Source organism: Dermochelys coriacea, chromosome 4, assembly GCF_009764565.3.
Source record: "Dermochelys coriacea isolate rDerCor1 chromosome 4, rDerCor1.pri.v4, whole genome shotgun sequence".
NCBI classification, from domain to species: domain Eukaryota; kingdom Metazoa; phylum Chordata; order Testudines; family Dermochelyidae; genus Dermochelys; species Dermochelys coriacea.
In genome coordinates this window covers 60,966,610-60,985,710 of record NC_050071.1, presented here as the reverse complement: position 1 = coordinate 60,985,710, position 19,101 = coordinate 60,966,610, and the positions used below count along the sequence as shown (strand labels likewise).

At 41.4% G+C, this 19,101-nt stretch overlaps 1 protein-coding gene across 1 annotated transcript in view; it reads right to left on the bottom strand.

Annotated features, from left to right (window-relative positions):
- Nucleotides 1–6,848: 6,848 nt before the first annotated feature.
- Nucleotides 6,849–19,101, bottom strand: part of ARFIP1 (ADP ribosylation factor interacting protein 1) — an 83,595-nt gene continuing 71,342 nt past the window's right edge. Inside the window, 1 exon segment of the mRNA XM_043513146.1 lies at nt 6,849–8,430. Within this exon segment, the coding sequence (XP_043369081.1) occupies nt 8,275–8,430 (156 nt within the window). The 3' untranslated portion in view covers nt 6,849–8,274.

Genomic DNA, 19,101 nt, shown 5'->3' with positions numbered 1-19,101 from the left:
AGACTGGGAATGGATGAGTCATTACACAAAGTAAAACTATTTCCCCATGGTATTTCTCCCTCCCACCCCACCCCCCCCACTGTTCCTCTGATATTCTTGTTAACTGCTGGAATTAGCCTACCTTGCTTGTCACCATGAAAGGTTTTCCTCCTTTCCCCCCCCTGCTGCTGGTGATGGCTTATCTTAAGTGATCACTCTCCTTACAGTGTGTATGATAAACCCATTGTTTCATGTTCTCTGTGTGTGTGTATATAAATCTCTCCTCTGCTTTTTCCACCAAATGCATCCGATGAAGTGAGCTGTAGCTCACGAAAGCTTATGCTCTAATAAATTTGTTAGTCTCTAAGGTGCCACGGGTACTCCTTTTCTTTTTGCGAATACAGACTAACACGGCTGCTACTCTGAAACAACCATCAATGTCACCTAGGACTGTCATTCATCCAGTCATTAGCACCTCTCCAGTTTAAAGAAAAGGAGTATTAGTGGCATCTTAGAGACTAACAAATTTATTTGAGCGAAGTGAGCTATAGCTCACAAAAGCTTATGCTCAAATAAATTTGTTAGTCTCTAAGATGCCACAAGTACTCCTTTTCTTTTTGCGAATACAGAGTAACACGGCTGCTACTCTGAAGCCTCTCCAGTTTAAGTACAAGGCAGTAGTTTCTTTGAGGGGGCTGTAACTTGGAACCCCTACAGTCAAATGACCACTAATATAGATCATTAACACTACCCTTGCTCTCCGGAACCGTGATGCACACCAAATGTCAAACCAACCTAAGGAACTATTCTGATTTTAGAGTACTTAAGAGTCAAGCTAAAAACAGATAAAAATATCTAGCTCTGTGCAAAAAAAAAAAAAAAATAAAAAATAAAAAAAACACCCCAAAAACCCGCCACCTAGGAACTTTTTAAAAAATTTGTTTTTCAAGTCTTCATCTCTGAAACCTCTGGCTCAAATTATACTAAATTTGGGTCACTATCCCTACCCTGCATCCTTTGCAGAAACATCAAATTTCAAAGGAATCCAACTAAACATACTGACTTTTTGAGGACTTAGCCCTGGTCTACACTACAAACTTATGTCAGTATAAACTACATCGCTCAGGGGTGTGGATGTAGTTATACAGACCTAACCCCCGTGTAGAAAGCACTATGTTGACAGACGGACTTCTCCCATTGATATAGCTTCCACCAGCTCTCCTGACAGAGCAGGTAGCTGTACTGCTGTAGCACTGCAAATGTAGACAAGAGCTTAGAAAAGTCAACCTTGAAACAGAAGTCATGATGCAAACTTAACTACAGAGGCGTTGCTGTACCATTATAACTATGACAGGACTTAGGGCTTAGCTACACTTGAGAGTTAAAGCGCATTAAAAGCAGCCCCGGGTGCACTAGCTCACTACCCGTCCAAACTGGCAAGGCATGTAGAGTGCTCTGACTCCACGGCTAGAGCGCTCCTGGTACTCCACCTTGGCGAGTGGAATAATGTTTGCTGTGTCCCCACTGGATGCCAGTGTGGACGCCCTGTTCTGTTAGTGTGCTCTGATTGGCCTCCAGAAGTGTCTCACAATGCCTGTGCTAGCCACTCTGGTCATCACTTTGAACTCTACTGCCCTGCCCTCAGATGACCAACCGTCAGACCCACCCTTTAAATTCTCTGGGAATTCTGAAAATCCCCTTCCTGTTTGCTCAGCCAGGCGTGGAGTGCTCTCAGCGAATCTTTCCAGGTGACCATGCCTCCATGCGCCAGGCGATCCCCAGAATGGAGCAATGGCGAGGTGCTGGACCTCATCAGTGTTTTGGGAGAGGAAGCTGTCCAGTCCCAGCTGCGCTCCAGCCGAAGGAATTAAGATACCTTCAGGCAGATATCAAGGGACATGATGGAAAGGGGCCATGACCGGGACGCACTGCAGTGCAGGGTTAAAGCGAAGGAGCTGCAGAATGTCTACCGCAAAGTCTGCGAGGCAAACAGTTGCTCTGGTGCTGCCCCTGCGACCTGCCGTTTCTACAAAGAGCTGGACGCGATACTTGGGACCGACCCCACCTCCACTCCGAGTACCACCATGGACCCTTCAGAGACCAGTTCAACAAGGCAAGAGGAGGAGGAGGAGGAGGAGGAGAAGCAGCAAAGCAGGAGTGAGGGTGCTGAGCACAGGAAGACACCCCAGAATCCCTAGATGCACGCAGCCAGGAGCTGTTCTCAAGCCAGGAGGAAGGTAGCCAGTCACGGTGGCCGGTGCTTGGGGAAGGACAAAACACCAGAGGAGGTTCCCAATAAGCAGCTTTTATTTTGGGAAGGAAGTTATTCGGTGCGGGCTCTTGGGACGAGGATGGTTAGGGCTGCATGCATGCCAAGATGTGGAATAGGGTGTTGGTGTGCTCCCTCACATTGCGATAATCTGCCTCAGTGATCTCTTCAAAGGTCTCATCCAGAACTTGGTCAATGGGCTTGTGCAGGTTTCTTGGGAGAGCCACTGTGGTCCTTGTCCCAATAAGGCTAACTTGTCCATGCCACTGTGCCGTAAGGGGCAGGAGGACCATTGCTGCACACAGGCAAGCTGCATATGGGCCAGGGCGGAAGCCGCATTGGAGTAGAAGACCCTCCCTTGCTTCCCAGGTCACCCTCAGCAGCGAGGTATCTTCCAGGACGAACTCCTGTGGAAAATGTGGGGACAATGTTCAGTATAGGGACCCCCTGCTGCTGTTGGCTCTCCCCAAGGCACAGAAACCCAGAGGACAGTACAGCTGTGAAACAATCAGTCACACTTGACCCTGTGCTTACTCACCATTTTGGGGCTCCCGTGAGTTGTGCGCGCTTGCTTTGGGACAGGCAATTTATGCTATTGTGTAGACTGTATTTGCTCTTAAGTATGGGGGAATCATTGCTCTGTCTGGTGTGAACAATGCTGCCTCTGTTAAGTGTTGCATTTTGTCTTTACAGATGCAACCTTGAGATCTCAGTCGTCCATGTTATCACCAGCCGAAAGACTCCAAAGAATCAGATAGAAGCAAGGAAGACATGTTGCACGAAGTAATACAGCATTCAAGTAATGAAAATCAAAAAAATGCAGGAGTGGCAGGACACTGTGAAAGGAGGATCTGCCAGCAGAACGAGGTGCTCCGCCAGCAAAGCACAGATCGGCTGATAAGCATAATGGAGTGCCAAGCGGACTTGTTCCAGGCGTTCATAGGCATGCAGGCAGAACACTACCCTGCCCGACCTCCCCTGCAGCCCTTGTCCAAAACTCTATCCCGTGTCCCCCATGTCACCTCCAACCCACTTTCTCCAACATCTGGGTTCTTACAGCCACCAGCTGCCTTCTGTAGCATCACCACCCAGCCCTGAAAACTATGACCCTTACCCTCTGCACTCAACCCCCATCACCATGCAGTATAGCCATCCTGAAGTGCAGCACTCATTGCACAGCACTCCAGACAGGAAGGCTGAGTATAACAACAGGACATACGCAGATTTGTGATTGTATCGTTCCCCACCCCACCCCCTTGCCCTTTCTGTTTCCCAAGCAGTTGTGTTTCTTTTCAATAAATGGATTTTTTGGCTTTGAAAATGCTTTATTATTGCATAAAGTAAAAGATACCTTAGCCCAAGAAAAAAACAGGCACTGCAAGTCAGCATAGCAAACACAGATTCCTACTCACATTGGAACCACTGTACTTCACTCCCGTGCAGGGCACCAGACATTACCGGTGGCTTTCATCCTCAAATTGCTCCCTCAAGGCATCCCTAATCCTTGCAACCCCACGCTGGGCCCCTCTAATAGCCCTGCTCTCTGGCTGTTCAAATTCAGTCTCCAGGTGTTGAACTTCCGAGTTCCATGCCTGAGTGAATCGTTCACACTTCCCTTCACAAATGCTATGGAGTGTACAGCACATGGATATAACCGCAGGGATGCTGTCATGGGCTAGATCCAGCTTCCCATACAGAGAGAGTGCCAGTGGCCCTTTAAACAACCAAAAGCACACTCCACAGTCATTCTGCACTGGCTCAGCCTGTTGTTGAATCACTCCTTGCTGCTGTCAAGGCTCCCTGTGTAGGGTTTCATGAGCCACGGCATTAAAGGATAAGCAGGGTCTCCAAGGATCACAATGGACATTTCGACTTCCCCTACGGTGATCTTCTGATCTGGGAAAAAAGTCCCGGTTTGCAGCTTCGTGAACAGGCCAGTGTTCCGAAAGATGCATGCGTGATGCACCTTTCCAGGCCAGCCTGTGTTAATGTCAATGAAACACCCACGGTGATCCACAAGCGCCTTGAGAACTATAGAGAAATACCCCTTCCGATTAACGTACTCTGAGGATAAGTGGGCTGGTGCCAGAATTGGAATGTGTGTGCCAACTATCCAGTTAGGGAAACCCATCTGTGCAAAACCATCCACAATGTCATGCACATTACCCAGTCATGGTTCTTCTAAGCAGGATGCGATTCATGGCCCTGCAAACTTGTATCAACATGATTCCAACAGTCGACTTTCCCACTCCAAAGTGTTTAGTGACCGATCGGTAGCTGTCTGGAATTGCCAGCTTCCAGATTGCAATAATCACCCGCTTCTCCACCGTCAGGGCAGCTCTCAACCTCGTGTCCTTGCACCGCAGGGTGGGATTGAGCTCATCACACAGTCCCATGAAAGTGACTTCTCATCCGAAAGTTCTGCAGCCACTGCTCGTCATCCCAGACTTGCAAGGTAATGTGATCCCACCACTCAGTGCTTGGTTCCCGAGCCCAAAAGCGGCGTTCCACAGTGGCGAGCATGTCCATGAATGCGACAAGCAAACTTGTGTCACATGCTTTACTCAAGTCGATATCATTGTTGGAGCCCTCAATGTCACTTTGGATCATAAGGAATAACTCGACTGCCAAATGTGACGTGCTGGCGAGACTCGTCAGCATACTCGTCAGCAGTTTGGGCTCCATTCCTGCAGAATGAACAGGAAGACAGAGCGTGCAGTACAAAAAATGTTGAAAGTACACCAAACATGGACAGAAGCACAGGGATTGTTGGGATGTGAACTGATGCATCACGGGGCATTGGCACAGGACCCAGAATGCCACGCTCTCCCTAGCCCTTTCCCCATTCTGGTGCTGTGGCTTGTGGAAGAGGTGCTCTGTGGGATAGCTGCCCATAATGCACCGCTCCCAATGCCACTGGAGGTGCTGCAAATGTGGCCACGCCAGTGCGCTTGCAGCTGTCAGTGTGGACAGAGTGCAGCACTTTCCCTACTGCTCTCTCCAAAGGCGGGTTTAACTCAAAGCGCTCTACATCTGCAAGTTTAGCCATGCCCTTAGGCCTGGTCTACACTACACAGTTAAATCAATTTAAGCCACCTTGCATCGAACTAGCTGTGGAAGAGTCTTTGCTTAAATTCGGCTCCAGGGGATGTAAGTGCCTCTGTAAGCCAATTCAGTGATACCATCTCCCCAAGCAGCAGAGTCACGGTCAATGTAATTAGGTTGACGCAGTGTCACCTTAGACATGCAATTGCTCATGTCAGCTATTACTGGCTTTCAGGAGCTGTCCCACAATACCCCACATTGACAGACAATACAATCAATACAAGCACTTCCGGTGAGATCGTGCACAAGCAATTTAATACCTGTGGTGACTTATATGCTGACATAAATTAGGTAAACAATTTTGTCGTGTAGACGTAGCCACAGAGGTGTACAGCATCTATATAGGTACTTATTAGCTCCTATAATTCTAGTATCTGAACACCTGGATAAATAAGAGTATGGACTGCCAAATATAAATATTAAGAAAACCATCAGCAAGATACACCTATAGGAAACTCTCTTACCAGAAGTATTACAATTAGTTGGGCTGTAAACATTAGTTTTGAATACAACACACATCAGCTTCCTGACCCATTCCATGAGTAGTATATAGAATGAGTAAAGGGAGTGGAGGAAGAAAGTAAAATTAATACTGATGTAATATTTGGAATGTCTTATCTAGCAATTCAACATCCAAGCAGGTTTAACAGCAACACTAGCAGTTAATGGTCTTGCCTTAGGGGGCAAGAAAGAACGGGAATTTTAACTGAGTTTGCACTCACCATTTCTGCCCAGTTATTTCCTCCCAAGCCAGGGTTACCCTGATGCAGTACAAGTTTCAGCCTTAAAAATCCAATTCAGATGAGAAAGATATTCTGAGATGTGTATTTTAGAAGAATTATTTTTCAACTACTGCTCTGATAGCTGGCATTCAAGTACAAGCGTAGGAGTCTACAGCCTTCATGTCTCTGCTCTCTCTGCCCTCAATGAGTCTCCTGTGCAGTCATATGGCTATTTGCAAAAGACACTTCACCTGCACAGTCGCACTCTCACACACACAAACAAATCCAAAGCTGTCAGAGGTTGTGGACTTCATAGCAACAGTGCTCCAGTCCCAAAAAGAAGGAAGCACTGGAATACACTTCCAGTACTATCATGGATAAGTGATAGTACCAGAAGTACTGGAATGTCATTCAAAAGCACTAGGATGGCGTTCCAGAGTATTCTGGCACGATTGAAGCCCTGCAAAACAGCAATTATGAACAAGGAATCCACGACAACAGCAGTGATGTGCATTCATGCTTAATAATAGTATCAGCTCACATATTTAAGTGGCTTCAGCATAAAATCACTGACGTTTATTCACAAGTAGATTTTTTTGCACTGGGTTTTAACTTGCATATGTCAACTCACCCTGTGGTAGATTATAAAACTGTTACCATGCTCCCAGTGCTCATTTACTGAAACTGAAGTGTTCACCTGGTGGTTCTCTGAGCTTTTGCTGCAGAGAATTACAGCAGAATTCTATTTGTAGTTATTGACAGAGAAAAAGATATTGCAGCAAACACCTTTAATATGAATAAAAAATTCACAATGGAGGTACATTCTGGGGAAACGTAAAAGGAATGATTACAAGAGAAAATCTGACAGAATACAAAAATAAAGAAGGCTCTGCCAGACTACGAAACTAATGAGGAATGACGTAAATATGTTTGATTTATAGTTACATTATTGTATTAAGCATTGAAAACAAACTTTTAAGAAACATCAGCTGAAAGACACGAACATATAGTACATAAATCATACCATCCACATAGCTGTAAATAATTGTCCTTAAGTACTTCATTTTACTTAACAGAACACAAAGCAATGGAACATGTGCAAATGAGAACTCTCACATATACTGAATTTAAAATGCCTATGATAAAATTAACATATATAGTTACATTTAATAAGGATTACACTACTGATGGAGAAATGAAACATACAAATATCAGCCACATTATCCCTGGTGCTGAAGTATGCTCTGCAGTTAATCATACTGGCCCTATTTTTCTCTCAAATAAGCATCACAATCCATCAATGTTAACCAAAGTTTTATCTTATTCTAAAGCGTAGAAAGAAATATAGCATTATGTAGTATTCTTTCCTTTGTTGGAAACAGAGACAGAAAGGGCTCTCTTGTGGATTATGTACACTGGTTGAAAAGTATCTTATGAAAAGGCACATATCTGTGATTTAAGGCTAGTATGGTATTTGTTTCATGCAGAAAAGTAACATTTAAAAATGGAATTAGTATGGTAAGTGGTTGGATTCACCTAGCTAGCCACTTGGTGCAAAGCTAAAATGTGTGCTTAGAAGCCTCAGACTGACAGTGATTCTCGCTTCTTTAGAGTTTTTGTTTTTAAATATACAATGGATAGATAAAGACCTACCTTCTAAAAAGGTATTTGCTGCAATTCCATGAGTCAAGCAGCCATCTATTACAGCTGTTGCCTCTGTGCAGGTACTGCATGAAGGCCTTATATTATTACTTTGAAAAATATTCTTTTTACTCTCCTTTTTAAAACACAATTACATGAAAATGATTCATTAAAGATGTTTAATATAGTCGTATATAAAATATCAGATGTTGGTACAAATCATGTAAACCTCCCTTTGGAAATATTTTGACTAGCCACCACAATGACCAGAAACCACAAACATCTTATCAGTGCAAATCTATATTTTTTGTTTAACTACAGAAATAGCCATCAACCCTCACATACAAAAGGAGTACTGAAAATCTGAAATGACAGAAATTATGCTTGGGCACCTGAAAGCCACCACCCTGCCACCATATTCAATTACAGTATTACAAAAGGGAAAAAATTAAAGCTGTTTGTGCAAGAATCACTGCAACAGTCCTTCTACCCCAACCTCTTAATTTTTATCAGATTTACAGATTCTAGGTTAAACAATGCTCTTCTTTTCTGGTTTGATCACTGTTCTTCAAGCCAGGATGGAGCATCTACTCCAGGAGTTTTCAATTTGATGTGGAACTGTTTAAGTGTCTGTTCAAGCTGCTTCTGATTCCCAGAGAAGTATGCGGCAATGGCATTGTGGAACAGAACAAGCTGATTGTGCAATACTTTAACCTGTGGACAAGGACAGAGGGAGTTAAAGATGAAGAGGCACTTTTGACACTTGAGGCTTTAGACATAACAGGAGATTTATTGGATGTACAAATATAAAAATTCAGACTCTAAACTAACAGAGAAGAGTTATTCAATACACATTTAACATTTTATGCAAAAATCCAACCTTTTGTCATACTATCTGAGTGTCATTAGGGTCTATTAATTAAAAAAATTAAATTCCCCACTTCAAGATTTTTCCGGTCACAATGAAAACTAAGGTAATGTAAGAGAGAGTATTTGTTTAAGGGGATGGATACACTGGAAACTTCAAAGTGCTGTTGCGGGAACGCTCCTGAGGCAGCGCTTTTGAAGTGTGAGATAGCTCTCCCAGCGCTCCTGGTAATCCACCTCCACGAGGGGATTAGCCCCAAATGCAGGGAGCGCAGCTTCCAGCGCTCGAAGCCTGTCTACACTAGTGCTTTAAAGCACTCAGATTTGCTGCGCTCAAGGGGGTGATTTTTTACACCCCTGAGCCAGCAAGTAAGAGCGCTATAAAATGTAAGTTTACACTCTGCAGCCATTTATTCTAAATATGTCTGAACATGTTCTTGTATTTAGCTCTTACTTTATTTTCATGCAGAAAGCAGCGTAAAGATATGCTTATAAGTCTTTGTTAACATTAGCAAGAGGCTTACATTCTCTCCTATTAGAAGGCAAATATATTTGTTGATGTCTGAAATACTCTCTCTCATTTAGGTATTATAATAAATTCAACCCACACTGCAACACTTTTTGCAATAAATGCTACAAGATTTGGCAAGTGAGAATATATATAAGCTTTATTAGTTCCCAAGAGTTACCAATTTTTCTCAAAATAAATAGTGAAGACATGAGTTTAATGCTTGTGACAATGGGACTACAACCTGTTACAGCTAGGCCTAGCAAAAGCAAGATTCCTCACACATCCCACCAATGCAACTAAATTCTGACATGCAACAATTGTGCTACTCTAGTTTGGGGCTCCTCTAAAAACAAAAATGGCAATAGCACTGAACTGATTGCTGAATCTGTGATACACTAGGGAATAGGCAAAGACCAAATTCAGTTTCACTTGTAATTTAAGAGCACCTGTTGTTCCTCAATGACTGAGCTGACATTAAGGGGGAGATTTTCAAAGGCACACAGCAGTCAGGCACTTAACTGTCATGTGTGCCTTTGAAAATCTCCCCCTAGGTCACTTAAGACCCATACATATTACATCTACCACGACCAGGGTATGGACAGGAGTGTCTAACATATAGAATGTGAACAGGAATATGTTCACAAAATATTTCTAGGGAATAGGTTACGGCCTAACCTGACAGATTTGTAGTATATTCGAGCCCTTAATTTGTCATGTAATGTAGTGAGCAGCGCTTTCTGATGGACACGTTGGTCTCAGGTATTATCACAAAAGCGTATATTACAACTGTTTCTTCTCCCAATAAATGTTCACCCCATAATATACGCATTTTGCCCAGGACCTGTCATCTTGCTTTTGAAACACTAGGGAGTCCATCAACTCACTAGGTAGGATGTGACTAGTCACTGTGCCAGCAAGCAATCCACTAAGTAGCATAATGATAATCAAACTAAGTACTTGTGTAGACAGGCTAACAATTCATTAAAGATGTCAAATCTGTGTGCAATTTATAAATGCTGGTGGGCCAAATTCACTCACCAGTGACATCTGTCGCCTCAGAGATAATATACATAGCAACTCATTTTTAAAGTGCCTATCTTGTTTATGTGACCTTGAGGAAACAAAAAAAGTCATTTTTCTGATGTATTCAGCTTCATTTGAATCATAGGTCTTGTTCCATCAGAGTGCTGTTAGGTAATCCAGCCCAGCTCCCTGCTAGTGCAGTATTGTTCCCTATATCACCTCCCACTATATCATATAATTGAACCAGGACTGTTTGTTACATTGTGCTACAAGGTTATATTGATACAAGTTTAAAATATTGGAGATCCTTGTTTTCAATCATTTTCTACATGATTCCAGACAAAATGCAACAGACAAATGAAAATCTCATCTCAATAGGACAGCTTGCTTTTACCTCACAGAAGTGAAGAAATTCAGGAACAAATGAATGTTTGTCCTTAAGCCCATTTGTTTGCTTATCAGCAACTGAAGACACTTCTATGCAAAAGTCTGAAGCAGGTGTGGGATCATAGGAATCTTGTGCAGATCTACACTCCTAACCTAGCATTTTAAAAGTATACCAAAAGGGAGAATTGCCCAGTGAAAGTCTGCAGCACCAAGTCTGTCTTTGCAAGAGATCAGACAAACCAAAAGGGGCGAGTCTCCCATTTTGTCACTTCCAATGCCCCAGTTCTTCAGCTCACTCCTCTATTAAACACTCCATCTAACTATGGAGTACTTCTTCCCAGTCACCTTCATCTGATTCGACTTCATTTTCCTCTTCCTTGTATCACAATTCCTTCACCAACATGACTTCAGTGATGATCTGCTTGCCTCATTGTCTTAATCTCATTTGAGCTAAAATGCTAGATCAACTCTTCCACTCACTTACTCGGTCTGGTCTTCACTAAACACTGTTCCAACTCTAACCTCTCCATTGAGATTCCCCTCTGACCATCATCTAGTCTCCTTCAATATTGTCCACCTACTTAGACTTGTTTGATATTGCCTGGGCTGAGTATTTGGGCTGGATGGGTTTCTGTTTAAATTTAGTGTTCTGTACCATGGTTTGTTTAGATAATTTGTAAGGAGCTTATGGAACCGAGATTAGAAAATAAAGAAAGTCACCTGGGCTATAAATCCAAGTACTTAAATTAATTAGTAAATGGAAGATCTCTCCCAATCTTTTCAAAAATGTTATGAAATCCAAAAATCACTCAGTGGCACAAATCTGTACATTATCCTTGTTTAAAAAACAGGCAACCATGTTTACTGAATTTAAGTGTCTTTATAAAGTTCTACTACAGATTCTTTCTAAATTACACTGGTATCAAATACATTCTATGAAGTTAGACCTGGATAAATCCAGAGTAACAGAAATTAATTTCAGGGCCACACTGTTTTGTTTTAATTCCTAGTACGTTCTCTTGATTTTCCTGTGTATTGTGTTGGAAATGCTTGATGCAAGTGAAAAATGGCCACATCTATACAGTCTTAAAATGCAGGCTCCCCTCCACTGACCAATATCAGTTTAACTTGACAGTTTCTAATCACAAAGGTGGACACGCTTCCATTTCTGAATCTGCACTATCAGATGACAGCGAGTTACATGAGGGGTGAGGGGGGAAAAGGACGGCGTGTGTTAAAAGGGTCGGGGCACTCTGTTAAACGAGTGAATAAAGAAAGGCTACTTTATCAGTAAGTTACAGTGCTTTGAGGGTGCTGTCTATACAAAGTCACTCTCCTAGGATGAAGCACCCCAGGTACTATGAACTTCCAGAACCTACTGGAAAGCTCTGGCTGCCCATTGTGGGCTGCACAAGTACTGCCTCATGGCATCAAAATTAGGATGTTATAGAGGCAACAGTCATGACTCCAAAGTTAAGGCCGAGTTTTACACTTGAAGCAGGGATTCACACTTCATTTTATGTCTCAAAAATGCATCATATCACCCTCCCCCCAAACTACAGCACTTATTCCAAATATCTACATGTAAATCCATAAATTCAGGAATTTAAATTAATAATCCGCTGTAAAATCCTACCTCAGAACCTCATCATGGCGCAGCGGTGAACTTGGCCGTCTGAAAGCTATGGTAGCAGGGCATATGCCCTTGTAGGTCTAACCATGCCTCAAAGGTGTCAGACTATCCAATCCAGGGAGAGGGATTGCTCTCTCAGAGGAAAGAGCACTTTTCCTTCTCCTTAGAGGTTGAAGGCTAGCTAAGCTTGAGGAGGTACACATGCCTGCCTGCCTGCCTAGCCAGTAGGATGGCTTGAAGTTAATGGCTAAAACAACATGAGTAAATGGGTCTTAGTTCCGTGCACATCAATGAACTGTTTTACGGTGGTGGAGCAGAAATTGAGCAACAAGAGGTTGCTAAAAATGTCAGGTGCTAGGTCAACATGGAAAAGGACAACGCTCGCTGTGTGTACTTACAATTGTAGGTCGCTGGTGAGGGAGGAAATGTTAAACCATCTGATGGAGGAGAAGAAAAGGATAAGATGCGATCCTGGTCAGCCTCCAAGAAGATGGGAAGATGACACTGTTAAATGTTTTAGACGAACATGGAGAAGAAAGGCAAGAGTGCGAGAAGAATGGCGGACGTGTTGTGATCGGCGCAGTCTTAATGACAGCTGAAGACCAATCGATCCAGTGGTAAATTAAGAATTGGTCCTTTCAAAAATTTATCACGTTGTGTCAGTCTTTTTGCTTCTAATGATTTTAATAATGGGCCATCTCTTTTCTTTTTCACACCTCCCAGATAACAAAAACTCATTGAAATCTTGTACGCAAGATATACCTGGAAAAAATTAGGATTAATGGTCATTTTTTGCTGCTCTTTTTCATAATTGAGCGTTTCTCCTTCAGCAGAGGCTGACAAATCATGTTCTTCAGAATGCCACAAAGAACCTATTTCAAAATGGCAGCCATCTTTTATGGCTTCTAGTGTGACAGAGGCCTCAGGCAGCTGTTACCAAAATGGCCACCATCTCTCATTGTTTTCAGTGGGACTGAAGATGCAGGCTGCCCTTAGCAACAATGGCCACTGCTTCCACTCACCTGATCGTCACATTGTTTGTCACTGCCTTTGAAAGCATTGGGCACTACCATCTTCCTTGAGGGCAGCTTGGCATCACTCATTTGAAACAATGGGGAGATGGTGACTATTCTGAAAGATGACAATTTGAGTTTCTCTGAAGGAGAATATTTTATTTTTCTGTCTCTGCTAACAGATAAACATTTAGTTAGGATAATGGCAAAAAGTGACCATTAATTCTAAATATTTATTTAAAGTAAAAGCTACCCTTTGCACTAGATTTTCGCAACTTGAAGGACAAATCTGGTGTACATGTACTGTTGGGCATGCATGTGCTGGGGAACATGATGGATGAGGAGGAAAACTCGGGTGTACACTGCCTCCTTTGCAGTGCACTCTCACTGCAAAGCAGCTACAAAATCCAGCAACTGGCCAGTATAATATGGATGATTTGTGCTGCTCTGGAGTGGCTAAAGCACCTAGAGCATACCAGTGATTCAGCTCCTAAAAGTTAAATAAAGTTTAAGGCTGCTACTATACATCTTCTACTCAATAGAACTATCATATGGTAGCATTCTCTTTGCATTTCTAGTTTAGTATACGTGTACAAACTTTTCAATTAAAAAACAAGGAATTTCCAAGACAAAAAAACTAAATTAAAACGGCATTAAGTTGAGAATACATATGAATAAATTCTGGATAAAATACATTACAATAATGTCATTATCCCAAAATCAAATGTTTAAACTTAATTCTGAATGTCTTAGATTTTTAACTTAGAAGAAATCCAAATATGTTAAGGATAGGCCACCAAAACAACTAATTCTACCCAGTAGTGATACAGGGGAGGAGGGCAGCATGGAAGAAAGGAAAAAATGTATTTTAAAAAAATCCATTACATCTAAACTGGAACCACAAATACTAGAATTGTTTATTATAATCATATGGCTATTGAATGGTGTAACAATACTGCACGATTATTGTCATTATTTTACTGCCTAGAAGCACTACTGATCCCATGGCTACACTGTTCAAGGTCCTATACAAACACACAAGGGACAGCCCCAAAGAATTTACAATCTAAACAGACAAGGCCAGACACCAATTTGGTTGTTTGAGTGCCCTACCTATAAGGGCTTCTATAATAGGTGTGAACATGTTTTTAATCCATGACTGTAAAACTGCTTCCTTCAGACTGCTTTGAGTTAAGATTTTACCACTTCAGCATTTTGAATAGCTAAGGCTCTTAAAAGGAGAAAAAAAAAGCTCTAGAATTAAAAAGTTCTCATGTATAATGTATTTCAGCACCAAGACCACATATATTAAGTCAGAAATTTATTGATTTATGTCTATTCTAGAGCTATAGATGTACTAATACAGCTTAATGTTCCTACTGCATTTGATAACACTGCTCATACTATATTTTTAGGATTTTTTTCTTCATGCAGTAAGTCTGGCATATGAATGAAGGCTTTCCAAATCAAAGATGCATGCCAAGCAGGCTCTTAACAAGGCCCAAAATATTAGGCCAGTATGGACTATTGCTTTTTCAATGATCCCCCTTTATTTCAATCTTCTCTTCTTCAATTAAACAGTAGCACTTCTCTTGTGGTATAAAGAGAAGACAGGAAATGGCATACTCCAATTAATAAGGGGCTTACCAAAGCAGCATGTAACAATGTCTTTGCAACTATTTGATAATAATATTATGCAGACTATTCCATCATCTTGGGATTTGAAAGTTCTGCAGTTGTTCTTAAACTTAGTCTCCTATATGGTATCCTGAGCTAACAAGTGAAGCAATGGGGTAGCAAAGATTCTCTTAAAACCTTACTCTGGGACAGATACAGACTGAGTCATAATTTGACTAGTTGTAAGATCTGTTAGAGTGCTGGTGACACCCAAATGTTCCTTTGGTAAGACAGGTTTAATGATGTCTCAGCTTTCATAACTACAACGGGAAAAAACCTAAAAGACATAGGTTACCATTTAATCAAAAGGAAATCGAATTAGAGGGCAGTAATCCCTCTGGATTTCAAGAACATTTCTTCAAACTTTGTTCTTAAGGGCTACTAAATTTATTCTGTGTAGAGCTCAAAGTACTATTTTAGCCGCAAATTCTATTCCGGCGAAATACCGATAACATTATATTTTCCAGTATCACATACAGGACATGTACTAGTTGCAGCAGGAGCTCCTTTGTTTTTCCTGATAAAAATCCCATCCGGACACACTGACATGAAAGGAGAGTGGTGATTTAAGAAGGATTCATTGGAAGAGTACCATTCTTATATGCTCTGTGATTTAGGAACCGTCCATTAAATCCCAGGAAGCACAACAAGAAAGAAGAGTCGTTACATAAAAATGAGGGAAACTAGGAATTATATACAGACAAAGCTACAGGCTGGAAAAATGGGTTCCTATCACAGTAAGTAGCCGTAATCCTGTTTTGGCTTCTTTTCAATGACCCCATAGAGAGATAGTAGATTTAGAAAACAAAGACGAAGTTAGGAGATGGGCCTAAAGATGTATTTAAAAAGACATCTCATTATGGTTGTTTTGATTATGAAAGGTACCCTAGCGACCTCCATTTTCGAATGGTAGCTATAAAAGTCCTACAGTAAATATTTTGAAACTTCCAGTGCCATGTAGTTGAGAAATACCCAACAGTGCTAAGACTACTAAGCACACAAGAGCCGTTTTTAAAAATCCCTTTTTAAACATAAAAAGCCTTGAGCCAAACCTCTCTCAAAGCTCAAGATAAATCAAGACCAATTGCCAGATTTTACCATTTATGTAGGAAATTGTCCATTTCGAGCCAAACCATTAGTCCTTAAATCTATGTGCAAATTCCACTTATATTTGTTGAAAACATACAGGAAGATTTCACTAATTTTGAAAAAAAACAAAAACAAAAAACACCTTATTAGCACATATTTTCTAAAACTAAATATTTTAGAGATTACCTCAGTTAAATTTAAAATACAGTGTCGCTGTTTTAGTGTTTAAATAGCTATTTATGTATAAATGTTTATTTTTATGGCAGCAGTACAGAACTCAGGAACTGTGTACCATGCTAGTAAGAAAAAAAAAACGTACAACTCGAACTATCATAAGAATAAGATACCTACTACGTAGGAAGCACTGGAGCTCAGAAATTCTGGTACTAGATCTTGTGTCCAGGAGGTAAGGATGTATTCCCTGTATAGAGGTTGTATTTAGTCAATGAAGGATTCTCCTTCCCCCAACCCCAATTCCTACCCAACCCACACAAGCCCAGAAATTACTTTGGCCTTTTTACTGCAGAAGAGAATAGGGCTTCCTTAAGAGATTGCAAGTCTCCCGGTTCCAGTGCAGGGTTAACTACAAGGTATCACAAGGCAATTCTCTTCTTCCCTATTTCCAATCCAAAGGCTGTTTGCAGTTTCCTCCACAGTTCTCAGCCTTGTTGAGTTATTTGTCCCTCTTATTATAGTAGCAGGAACCAGCGGCTTGTGGGGACAGATTTGGGGACTGCAGGCTGCAACTGCCAATATAATTCTGCTGTTAATCAAGACTCCCCGAAGAAAGAATTCATTAGGGGTCTCTGCAACATTCAGTGTCATAAAAAAACAAGGTGCCAGTAAATGGACTCTTGTGGTGCAATTAAATCTCAAGATTATTCGAACTCCACATTAGATTGGCTGTGTTTGTTAAACTGCACACGTGTGGTGTGTTTATGCAACTTGCATTTACACAACCATGAAATCTGCAATTTGATATGGGTATAAAAATGCAAAAGTTCAAAGAAAAAATTTCAGCAAGTGCTACCTTCAGCTGTTTTTAAAGTCATACATCAACAGCTCCCCTATAAAACTTATTTCAACGAGAGAAAAAAAAAAAAGCAAAAAGCCAAATTATATCAATTACATTAAGTCCTTAATCAAAGACGTAACAGGAAACAATGAAAGAATTATTTCAGTGCACCAGTTTGCAGAAACAAACATTTATCTCCAGTTTCCAGATCAGCATACACTGAAAGTTCAGCTCTTCTGAGAGCTAACAGTTTAGTATCTGCATTAATGTTGGGATCTGAGCATCAGATTGCTTCAAGAACATAAATTATACCATAGTTCTTCCATTTGCAAATAAAGTATCAGACACTTAATGGGCTAGGTGCTCATCTGGTATTAACAGGAAAAACTCCGATAATACTGATTTTCAACAGCTGATGATCTGGCCCATTAAGGGTTTGGTGTGCTATTTATTTACAGATGGCAGAGCTATATCGGTATGAATGTTCTTGAAGGAATCTGAACTTCTGGTCCTAATGCTGATGCCGGTGTAGTAAAGTATCTTATTTCTCAGAAGAGCTGAATCAGTGGAGGCAGAGCTGGAAACCAGAGGGAACTGGTGTTTTTTGTAAGTGTATGTGCTGAGACTTGTTCTCCTTTTTCCTCTCTCCACTAGTTTATTGTTCTCTACTACCTTTTCCCATTGTGTTAAGGGCTTAATCTAACTTGTATTGTTGGATTTAGGCTTGGGCTACACTACAGAGATAGGTTGACATAAGGCAGCTCCCACAGATGTAAGTTGCCCACTACATTGAGCTAATAACTCCACCTCCACGAGAGGCGTAGCATTTAGGTCAATGTAGTTAGGGTGACACAGTGTCTGCAGACACTGTGTTATTTACATTGCCTTTTGGCCCAAAGGCGGGAGGAGTTCCAGCTGTCTGTACCCCACACATTTTAAGTCAGTGGAAACGCTCCTGGGCAGGACATGCACCACCAACACAGGGGGCACAGCGTGGACAGGAACCACCACAGTAATTATTGCAGTGACTGTATATTGACTTAACTGAGGCTGACTTAATTTTGTAGTGTGGACAAGGCCTTATACTGATGTCAGTGGAACTAAGCTGTTTTACACCAGCTGAACGTCTGGCCCAAAACACTTTCTCTTGGAAAGTCAGAGACCTGCAAGGGTTTTAGGGTTGTTGGTTTTTTTGGTGTGTTTAAGAAAACAGCCTGTGCCAGAGTAACAGGTAATGTTACCGATGTCAAGGTTTTACAGTACGAGCTGGTGTGCTACTGAAAATATTCATCCGTTGTTAGAGATAGAGGTTGCTAACTCTCCCTTCCCTGTGGGCATTTGCAGTAACTGCAGTCATAGGAAAGGACTCTAGCCATTTCAGGCACATATTAATATGCCTCAGTTTAGATTTTAAAGACTGTTCTATTTTTATACCTATCTAAGAGGAAATAAGTTTGAGAAAATTGATTTTTCCTATCTTCATTTTATCCTAATCCTGGCATTGTTATTAACTTCCAAACCCAGGCACGCAGAGATCAGTAGTGTCGGTTAGAAACAAGTAGTAAGATGTTTGCATGAGAAGCCTTTATTTTTCTAGTTCACAGGAACAGGTGTGGGGTGGGGAATAGCAGTGACTCTTGCACGCCTGAAAAAGAAAAACTCTTGCATGACCAGAGAGAGAATATGTGAGGGAAAGGGGCAGGCAAACAGGAAGGGAAGCAATCCTGTCTAGAATCTATGAGAAAGGGAAACTGTTCCAAGAACCAGACCCTTGCCTAGATCTGGGTTGAGGGATGGAACAGCTTTGCTTCTGTGTTGAAGGTGGCATGTAAAAATCTCTACGGTTTCTCCGTCTAATCCTCATCTAACATTGATTAAATACACACATCTTGGCGCCAAAATTATTATTCTTAATGAGGAGAAAGAATCAGTTTTGAAATGGTCTCTTTACTGCCCTTCCTCACTGTCTTTTACACATCCCTCCCGCAGGCATTACCAAACATTGTAATAATGCTCTGCATTTTGAGCCCCCAATCTAATCATAGATCACAATTAGTAAATCAATGTATTGATCACTATTATGTGATAAGTGTGAAAAAGTGCAGTCGAAATACTTTCATATGTTCAAGTAATCTTTCCAATATGCTTTTACTTCAGTAATTTAGAGTCA